Source organism: Mandrillus leucophaeus, unplaced genomic scaffold, assembly GCF_000951045.1.
Source record: "Mandrillus leucophaeus isolate KB7577 unplaced genomic scaffold, Mleu.le_1.0 Scaffold1025, whole genome shotgun sequence".
NCBI lineage: Eukaryota > Metazoa > Chordata > Mammalia > Primates > Cercopithecidae > Mandrillus > Mandrillus leucophaeus.
In genome coordinates, this window is record NW_012098377.1 from 689,192 (window position 1) to 699,893 (window position 10,702).

General features: G+C 42.6%; 1 protein-coding gene across 1 annotated transcript in view; it reads left to right on the top strand.

The window, feature by feature from the left end:
• The window catches only part of UEVLD (UEV and lactate/malate dehyrogenase domains), a gene marked incomplete at its 3' end in the record, with an annotated part of 46,765 nt that extends 36,454 nt beyond the window's left edge, over positions 1-10,311 (top strand). The window contains exons 8-9 of the mRNA XM_011977394.1: positions 7,860-8,030; positions 10,138-10,311. Of these exons, the coding sequence (XP_011832784.1) occupies positions 7,860-8,030; positions 10,138-10,311 (345 nt within the window). The remainder of the gene's footprint in view (positions 1-7,859; positions 8,031-10,137) is intronic.
• Positions 10,312-10,702: the final 391 nt, after the last annotated feature.

Genomic DNA, 10,702 nt, shown 5'->3' on the forward strand with positions numbered 1-10,702 from the left:
TTGAGACGGAGTTTCACTCTTGTCACCCAGGCTGGAGTGCAATGGCACAATCTCAACTCACTGCAACCTCCACCTCCTGGGTTCAAGTGATTCTCCTGCTTCAGCTTCCCAAGTAGCTTGGATTACAGGTGTGCACCACCACACCCAGCTAATTTTTGTATTTCAGTAGAGATGGGATTTCGCCATGTTGTCTCGAACTCCTGACCTCAGGTGATCCACCTGCCTCAGGCCTCCCAAAGTGCTGGGATTACAGGTATGAGCCACCGTGCCGTTGGCTTGATCACTTGTATTAGAATCACCTGAGGTGCTTGTTAAAATTATAGATCTCTAGCTTCTTCCCCAAGCCTACAGATCTTGAATTTCTAGAGGTCAAACCTGGGAATCTACATGTTAGACAGGTTTCTCAAGTAGTTTTTATATTCATTAAAAGCAATATTTTTCAAATTGTGAGTAGTGATACAATAGTAGATTGTGAAATTAGGATAGTGGATGGATTATGAGCAGCATTTTATAAAAAATGAACTGATAGAAAAAATGTCAGCATGTATGGTAAAGGTGTTTTTTGCAGTGTTTTTGTGGCGTTTACATATATCCCTACACATATCTTGTGTATCGGGTTATGATATAAAACATCTCTCGTAACACAGTTCATGAGCTGGGCACTGTGATGTGTGCCTCTACTCTCAGCTACTCCAGAGGCTGGGGCTGGAGGATCATTTAAGCCCATTAGTTCAAAACCAGCCTAGGCAGCATAGTGAGATCCTGCCTCTTAAGAAGAAGTTTGAAGTTCACTGTGTTGAATTTGAGAATCATTGATTTCATCATCAGCTTTCCTCCCTTTCGCTTAATCCAGGTAAATAAGTCTCTCATTAGCCTCAACTTGCCTGTCTTACTTGCTCTTCTTAGTTCCTTATAGCCTGAGTCACCTTCTCCCTAGGAAACCTTCAAGAGTAACCCTTTTGCCAGATCACTCATTATTCTTTATGCTCCTAGTGTTGATGTCTGCAATTTGTATTGTATCATTTTTTTTCTCTTACTGTGAAATTTTATCAATAGACCTACCATTTATTTTGTAGACAACCCTTTCTAAAGATAGGCATAACATATCAAGTTCATGGCCTTAGTTTACTACATATAGTAAATCTTTGATAGTCTCAGCATTCTTTTTTTTTTTTTTTGAGACAGAGTCTTGCTCTGTCACCCAGGCGGAGTGCACTGGCGCAATCTTGGCTCACTGCTGACCTCAGGTGATGCGCCCGCCTCAGCCTCCCAAAGTGTTGGGATTACAGCCGTGAGCTACTGCGCCCGGCCTCAGCATTCTTTATAGAACTCCAAAACCCAGCTCACTGCAGCAGTAATGATTAAACCATGCGCCTGAACTGAGCAGTGATTTCCTACATTGTTTAAATATGAGTATCCCTGTTTAACACTTTAAAAATCTACACATTTCACCATTTCAGTCTATTCATTGACTGAAACATAATGCCCAAAGTTACTATGAATTCATTCATTGGGATTTTCCCCTCCAAAAGAACATAGGATTTTTTTTTTTTTTTTTTTTTTTGAGATGGAGGCTCACTCTGTTGTCCAAGCTGGAATGCAGTGGCAAGATGATAGCTTGCTGCAACCTCCACCTCCCGGGTTCAAGGGATTTTCCTGCTTCAGCCTCCTGAGTAGCTGGGACTATACGTATGCCCCACCATGCCTGACCAACCTTTTTTTTCTTTTTCTGAGACAGAGTCTCACTCTGTCGCCAGACTGGAGTACAATGGCGTGATCTCGGCTCACTGCAACCTCCGCCTCCCAGGTTCAAGCGATTCTGCTGCCTCAGCCTCCCGAGTAGCTGGGATTACAGGCATGCACCACCATGCCTGGCTAATTTTGCATTTTTAGTAGAGACGGGGTTTCACCATGTGGGTCAGGCTAGTCTTGAACTCCCGACCTCAGGTGATCCGCCCACCTCAGCCTCCCAAAGTGCTGTGATTACAGGCGTGAGCCACCACACCCGGCCTAATTTTTTTATTTTTATTTTTATTTTTTGAGACAGTCTTGCTCTGTTGCTCAGGCTGGAGTGCAGTGGTGCAATCTCAGCTCACTGCCACCTCCGCCTCCTGGGTTCAAGTGATTCTCCTGCCTCGGCCTCCTGAGTAGCTGGGATTACAGGTGCACACCACCACGCCTGGCTAATTTTTGTATTTTTAGTACAGATGGGGTTTCACCATGTTGTCCAGGCTGGTCTCAAACTCCTGGCCTCAAGTGATCCACCTACCTTGGCCTCCCAAAATGCTGGGATTATAGGCGTGAGCCACCACACCCAGCCTTCAGGAAGATTTTTAATAGCTATCATCTTAGCACAGTTTTCTAGACTAATGGTCATTATCATTAGTATGAGAGAACACAAATTTCTAAAATTTTAGGTCATATTAAAAAATAATTTGAAAAGAGTATGTTCAATAATTTTTAGTACTGTGAGAATGGTTTAATGATATACCAGATAAATGAAAATATGTGTAGTGTCTTCAGTATATTCAGACTGATAGAGTAGCTAGAATATTTCAGTAGCTCTCCACAGTATTTACACATCATTATTTGATACAGTTACCTGGTCTTTCAGTATTTTAAATAATCAGCACTGTTTTAAAATGAGTTCATATTTCATTCATCATAACGTTAGCCTCATCTGAGAACAGTAGTGTATTAAAGCATGAAATATTATTTACTGGGTGTTTTGACATACTTGATTTGATCATCCCTTAGTATAACTGTGACCAGCCTTTGGTTTAGGTTGTAGACCTTGGCTTAGCAGGAAGGATATAGTTTTTTCTGGGCTACCTATAGAAATGGGAAAGAGGTGAGAGGCTTGTGTCCTTATAACACAGATGCTGACCGAGTTCTTGGCATGGGAAGAAACTTTACCATTATGCTAAGTCTAAGTGAGACAGCTCATATTTGAACCAGGCAGTCTCATTTTGAAGCTCTCCTTACTAACCCTTGTACTACGTTGTGTGATATACAGAGTAGGGACAATATCATGTTCACTTTTGTTTTCTTAGGGCCTAACATATTACCTGGGACATAACAGGACCTTAGTAGGGGTTTGTTGAATTCATTATTGTCAAATGAATTTTTATCCTGATGCTTTTTTTTTTTTTTTTTTTGTGACGGAGTCTCACTTGGTCACCCAGGCTGGGGTGCAGTGGCGCCATCTCAGCTTACTACAACCTCCGCCTCCCAGGTTCAAGCGATTCTCTAGCTTCAGCCTCCTGAGTAACTGAGATTACAGGCGTGTGCCACCATGCCCTGCTAATTTTTTTGTATTTTTAGTAGAGACGGGGTTTCACCATGTTGGCCAGGCTTATCTCAAACTCCTGACCTCATGATCCACCCACCTCGGCCTCCCAAAGTGCTGGGATTACAGGCATGAGCCACCGCGCCTGTCCTATCCTGATCCTTAACCTTGTAATTTATAGCTTTGTATAATCATGCTTAAAGTTCTTTCTAATTCTCTTTATAATCTTCTTCCCTTATTAAATCATCAACTTGTAAGGGAAGACTTGAAGAGTCAGACAAAGATTTTGAGTGCTAGGTACAAGGAACTTAGTTGTCTGTGGAGCAGTGCTAACCAAACTTGGCTGTGCATCAGAATCATCTGGGGGTTTGCATTCCTGGAAGCTATTTCCCCTTATATATTTAAGTAAAATCTTCAGAACATGGGCTAATCTGCATTTTTATTAAGCTTCCCAGGTTATGCTTAGGCACCTAGCCTAGCATTTAAGAACTGCTGCAAGGGATTGATAGAAATGGAAGACTCTACTTGGTCAGAAGCAGCTTAAAGTTCAGATAAAAAAACACATGCAATATGTAAACAGTCATTCATGACAAGAGAGTGAGGAGACACTATGTGATTAATGCCAAGAGAGTGGTCCAGACAGGGAGGACTCGAAGTTGGGTAGAGACAGAGATTGCTTTCAGCTGATTAGGATTGAGATAGTTGCTGGTTCTTTTGGGATTGGGGAGATTTGGACTGGCAGAAAGTTGGGGAAAATGTTCTAATTGCTATGCGACTAGATCTTGGAGGTGGAAAGATGAGTAAGAAACAAATAACCCCTGCTCCCCTAGAGCTCATAATATGTTTGATGTAGACAGTTAAGCAGATGTTTGTCAAACATGTGGTAAGTGCAATGAGAATTTGAGCAAAAGCCAGTATCAGGAAAATTAGGTAAATTTTCTAGGGAATGAATATAGACCAGTTCAGCCTGCATCACAAGTTTATGTAGGAGAATTTAAAGAAATACTGAGCTGGGTGCTGTGGCATACACCTATATAGTACCTCCTACTTGGCAGGCTGAGGCTGAAGGATTGTTTGAGCCCAGGGATTTGAATCCAGCCTGGGCAACATAGCAAGACCCCATGTCTAAAAGAAAACTTTGAAAGAAATACTGGCTTTTAAACTCAAAGGAGGCCAGGCACAGTGGCTCACGCCTGTAATTCCAGGACTTTGGGAGGCCGAGGCAGTTGGATCACCTGAGGTCAGGAGTTCGAGACCAGCCTGGCCAACATGGTGAGACCCTGCCTCTACTAAAAATCCAAAAATTAGCTGGGCATGGTGATGGACACCTGTAATCCCAGCTACTCGGGAGGCTGAGGCAGGAGAATCACTTGAACCTGGGCAGAGATTGCAGTGAGCCAAGATGGCACCATTGTACTCCAGCCTGGGTGACAAGAGTGAAACTCCATCTCAAAAAAAAAAAAAAATTAAGGCCAGGCACGGTGGCTCACACCTGTAATCCCAGCACTTTGGGAGGCCAAGGCGGGTGGATCATGAGGTCAGGAGATCGAGACCATCCTGGCTAACACGATGAAACCCCGTCTCTACTAAAAATAAAAACATAAATTTAGCCCTGTGTGGTGGTGGGCACTTGTAGTCCCAGCTACTCAGGAGACTGAGGCAGAATGGCCTGAACCCAGGAGGCGGAGCTTGCAGTGAGCCAAGATCGGGCCACTGCACTCCAGTCTGGGAGACAGAGCGAGACTCCCTCTCAAAAAAACAAAAACAAAACAAAGTAAATAAATAAAAAATAAAGGAATTGATTTAAAGGCCTGAGAGCTTGATGGGAAAATCTTTTGGAGTAGGAAACCTTTCTTGTACTTTTGAAATCATATTAGGGGCCGGGTACAGTGGCTCATGCCTGCAATTCCAGCACTTTGGGAGGCCAAGGCAGGCAGATCACCTGAGGTGAGGAGTTCGAGACCAGCCTGGCCAACATGGTGGAACTCTGTCTTTATTAAAAATACAAAAATTAGCCGGGCGCAGTGGCGGGCACCTGTGATCCCAGCTACTAGGGAGGCTGAGGCAGGAGAATCGCTTGAAACCGGGAGGCAGAGGTTGCAGTGAGCCGGGATTGTACACCACTATATGCCAGCCTGGGCAACAGAGTGAGACCCTGTCTCAAAAAAATAAAACAAAAAACAAAACAAAACAAAAAAAGAAAAGCAGTCACATTAGGCAGCCACTACTATGTTTACTCCTAAGTCAGCCTTGAAGATGAGGAAGCTAAAGGAGCAAAGAAAAGAAATCACAATAGCCTGTGGCCAGATTGTAGAGTTATAAATTGAACTGTCCACTGATATTTCATAATATGGACAGACCACCTAACCTTTCCACATAACAATTTCCTCATCCTTATGAGGGTGTAGTAGTAAGTTTCTAAATGTAGCATAGTGTTTAGTAGCACTTTGAAGTCAGACTGCATGGGCTTAACCTCTGGCTCTACACTTCAGCTCTATGACTTTGAGCAGGTTATTTAACTTCTCTGTGCCTCAGATTTCTCATCTGTAAAATACTCCATTGTGTATTGTTGATTAGATTAAGCAAATAAATATATGGAGAACTGTTAGAACAGTGTTTGACACATATGGAATTGTTAAGTGTATCCCTTCCAGCTCTAATGTCTTCTAATTTTTGAGGTTTTGACTCATCACCAGGTATCCACTGTGAATCCTACAACATTGGAATTACTTAAGAGGACTCATGAAGAACCATAATTAAAATATAGGACTTAGTGTTTAGATCTGCCATCACTACAACTGTATCAGAATAGGAAGTAAAATTAGATAATGCATCTCCAGTGGACACATTGCACAAATGTTTCCTTCTGAAACTTGTTCAGAAAGATGGCCTTAGCCGGGTGTGGTGGCTCATGCCTGTAATCCCAGCACTTTGGGAGGCTGAGGTGGGTGGATCACCTGAGGTCAGGAGTTCGAGACCAGACTCACCAACATGGAGAAACCCCACCTCTACTAAAAATACAAAATCAGCTGGGCATGGTGACACATACCTGTAATCCCAGCTACTTGGGAGGCTGAGGCAGGAGAATCTCTTGAACCTGGGAGGCAGAGGTTGTGGTGAGCCGAGATCATGCCATTGGACTCCAGCCTGGGGCAACAAGAGCAAAACTCCATTTCATAAAAAAGAAGAAAGATTGCCTTAGGGGCTTAATTAAGAATATAAACAATGGAGTCTGCTGTCTCCCTGAGAGGCTAATATTCATTTGTAAATGTTGACTGGACTGATGCCATTCTAGTTACTTTATTATGGTTCTCTTATTTCTGATGTTGGTAAGATCTGGCCACGGTTTGGGCATATACTTACTGTAAAACACACTGTGCAATGGTGAGTAATATAGTTGTAACAGCATAACATGTGATGGAGGGTCAAAGGTGCTCTGGAGTCAGAGTGAACTCCATAGACTAGCTTTTCCTAAGTCATAACAGTTGATTACCTGTAGTTCCCATTGAAAGTAGTAGTTACCCAAGTACCTTCAGTATAAGAAAAGTCAGTATTTACAAATGAGGCAGGTGCGGTAAAGTCTCAGCTTCTCAGGAGGCGGAAGCAGGAGGATTACTTGAGCCCAGGAGTTTGAGTCCAGCCTGGGCAATATAGTGAGACCTTGTCTCTTTATTAAAAAAAAAAAAAAAAAAAAGAAAAGCCAAGATATTTAATTTAGAGATTTTTAAACCACTCTTTAGAGTAGAATCCGTGATAAGTAAAACAGATTTTTAAAAAGCAGCACTACTCTGCTTGGATAGGCCAAAGTAAGTGGCCTGGAGCTGTGCTTACCAGACTTCTTCCTACTTATTTCCACTCCTCCCTGATGGCCTCCGAGTTTCTTTCAAGGAGCTTTAGGGCGCCTAAACTCACAGTTTAGGAAACGATGGTGTAATTGATTTTAGGTTCATTTTGCCTATAGCATAATATATATTTTCCCTTAAAATTGTAACTTATATAAAAAACTCAGTTCCTGTTTGTAGGTTTTAGATCCCATAATTTATTTTGTTTATTACTATTGCTATCTTCCCCCATTGGGATACACTCTTACTCTTTTTTATTGAGACAGAGTCTCACTCTGTCGTAAGACTCTGGAGTGCAATGGCGAGATCTCAGCTCACTGAACCTCCGCCTCCCGGGTTCAACCGAATCTCTGCCTCAGCCTCCTGAGTAGCTGAGACTACAGTCACACACCACCATGCCTGGCTAATTTTTGTATTTTTAGTAAAGATGGGGTTTCGTCATGTTAGCCAGGCTGGTCTCAAACTCCTGGCCTCAAGTGATCCACCAGTCTCAGCCTGCCAAAGTGCTGGGATTACAGGTGTGAGCCACCACACCCAGCCAACACTTACTTTTAACCCTCTATTTGGAGGCAAACCTCTGCATTTTGTATGCTTTTGTGGATATGGGGTTGATTTGTGGGGAGGCATGCCTAAAAATTCTCTGTTGAAAAGAACAACCTTTTAATTGTGAACTAGAACTTGATTAAATCTTGTATCTTCAGCTCAGACTGTTTCTTTTCATTCACTAGATTTGTCTGCCTCTGCTCATTCCAAGGTGGTGATCTTCACAGTCAACTCCTTGGGTAGTTCTCAGTCCTACCTTGATGTGGTACAGAGCAATGTGGATATGTTCAGAGCCCTTGTCCCAGCTCTGGGACATTATAGTCAACACAGTGTCCTGCTCATTGCATCTCAACCAGGTAAAATGCTTTATTTTAAATTAAGTTGATAGTCAAGTACATCAGTAGAATTGCCATTATTGATAAAAACCATAAAACTTTAGGGCCAGGCACAGTGACTCATACCTGTAATCCCAACACTTTGGGAATCTGAGGTGGGCGGATCACCTGAGGTCAGGAGTTCGAGACCAGCCTGGCCAACATGGTGAAACCCCGTCTCTACCAAAAATACAAAAGTTAGCCAGGCATGGTGGCGGGCGCCTGTAATCCCAGCTACTTGGGAGGCTGAGGCGGGAGAATTGCTTGAACCCAGGAGGTGGTGGTTGCAGTGAGGCTGAGATGGCGTCACTGCACCCCAGCTGGCCAACAGAGCGAGACTCTGCCTCAAAAAACAAAAACCAAAAAACAAACAAAACCTTTAAATTATAAAGAGACGGCTAGAATATTCAGCAAAATTGCCTATATAATATTGTTATGACTAACATGATCTAGAAGGTTCCAGCATACAATTTTTTAATGAAATATGATATTATGTTCTAGGTGTTAAGCCATACCTTCCTCAGTGAGAAGATGTTTAAACTCCCAAGAGAAAAATGCAATGACTTATATGCATATTTTGTTAATTCTGAAGTGTCAAAAATGTTAGCATGCCAGAGTACGTTTTTAACATTTTGTATTTTGCAGGTTGTTTTGGAATTGTCATACTCAAAAATAGAAATATTTTCAAAGAGTTAGTTTGTACTGGACTCAAATTGGTGAACAGATTTTTTTTAAATGTTCCCAACGTAGGGGTATTGTACGCATTTCACTTTTTTTTTTGTAGTAATTTGTTGAGTGACATTGATCTCTTTAATTCTTGACATCCTTTTGGAATGTAAGAAAAAAGTAGTTGTGTTTTCATTTATAATGCTACACTGAATCCAGGTGGCATATGAATCAGTATTTTAATTTAAAGATAGAAATTCAGTTAGGCTGGGCGCAGTGGCTCACACCTGTAATCCCAGCACTTTGGGAGGCCGAGGCAGGTGGATCACGAGGTCAGGAGATTGAGACCATCCTGGCTAACATGGTGAGACCCCATCTCTACTAAAAATACAAAAAATTAGCCGGGCGTGGTGGCAGGCACCTGTAGTCCCATCTACTCGGGAGGCTGAGACAGGAGAATGGCGTGAACCTGGGAGGCGGAGCTTGCAGTGAGCCAAGATCGTGCCACTGCACTCCAGCCTGGGCAACAGAGCAAGACTCCGTCTCAAAAAAAAAGATAAATTCAGTTTAAGATAGATGTAAAAGAAAACTCAAATCAATAAGAAGAAATTATTTTTTGTTTTTTTGTACCAGTTTTTATCCTCACTTAACCGTTCTAGGAATTATCTATTTTCTACCCCTGACAATTATATATTTAACAATAAAATTTGGCCAGACACAGTGGCTCACGCCTGTAATCCCAGCACTTTGGGAGGCTGAGGCAGGTGGATCACCCGAGGTCAGGAGGTCGAGACCAGCGTGGTCAACATGGTGAAACCCCGTCTCTACTAAAAATACAAAAAGTAGCCAGGTGTGGTGGTGCACGCCTGTAATCCCAGCTACTAGGGAGACTGAGGTAGGAGAATCCCTTGAACCTGGGAGGCAGAGGTTGCAGTGAGCCCAGATCGTGCCACTGCACTCCAGCCTGCGGGACAGAGCAATACTCCGTCTCAAAGAAAGCACACACACACACCCACCCACACACACACACACACACACAGAGTAAAATGTATCTTGTTGAAACCTTGTTAGTGTTTCTAATGTATATTAAAAATATGTTATGGGCCAGGCACGGTGGCTCACGCCTATAATCCCAGCACTTTGGGAGGCCAAGGCGAGTGGATCACGAGGTCAAGAGATCGAGACCATCCTGGCCAACATGGTGAAACGCTGTCTCTACTAAAAATACAAAAATTAACTGGGCGTGGTGGCACGTGCCTATAGTCCCAGCTATATATATATGTACATATATATATATATATATATAATGCTGCAGTACATTGAGGACCTAATATAGTTACTAAAATAATAAATATTTTGTGAGCTAGGCTAGAAGTATATATTTTTTAACCTTTACATTTTTTACTTTGTATGCAATATTTAGTGGAAATCATGACCTATGTGACATGGAAACTGAGTGCATTTCCTGCAAATCGAGTGATTGGAATTGGATGTAATCTGGATTCACAGAGATTACAGTATATTATTACAAATGTTTTGAAGGCACAGACTTCAGGCAAAGAAGTATGGGTTATTGGCGAGCAAGGAGAAGACAAAGGTAAGAAGTACATTTTTAGGCTGGGTGTGGTGGCTCACGCCTGTAATTCCAACACTTTGGGAGGTCAAGGCAGGATTGCTTGAAGCCAGGACTTCAAGACCAGCTTGGGCAACATAACAAGACCCCATCTCCACAAAATGATATAAAAAATTAGCCAGACACGGTAGTGCATACCTGTAGTCCCAGCGGCTCGGGAGACTGAGTGGGAGGATCCCTTAAGCCCAGGAGGTCAAGGCTGCAGTGAGCCATGATTGCACCACTGCATTCAAGCCTGGGTGACAGGGTGAGACCCCATTGCTAAAAAAAGAAGTACGTTATTATTAGTTATAACCAAAATTGCGAGTGGTCATGGCATTCACATATATCTGAGGACCCCAGAATTGTGAACTTC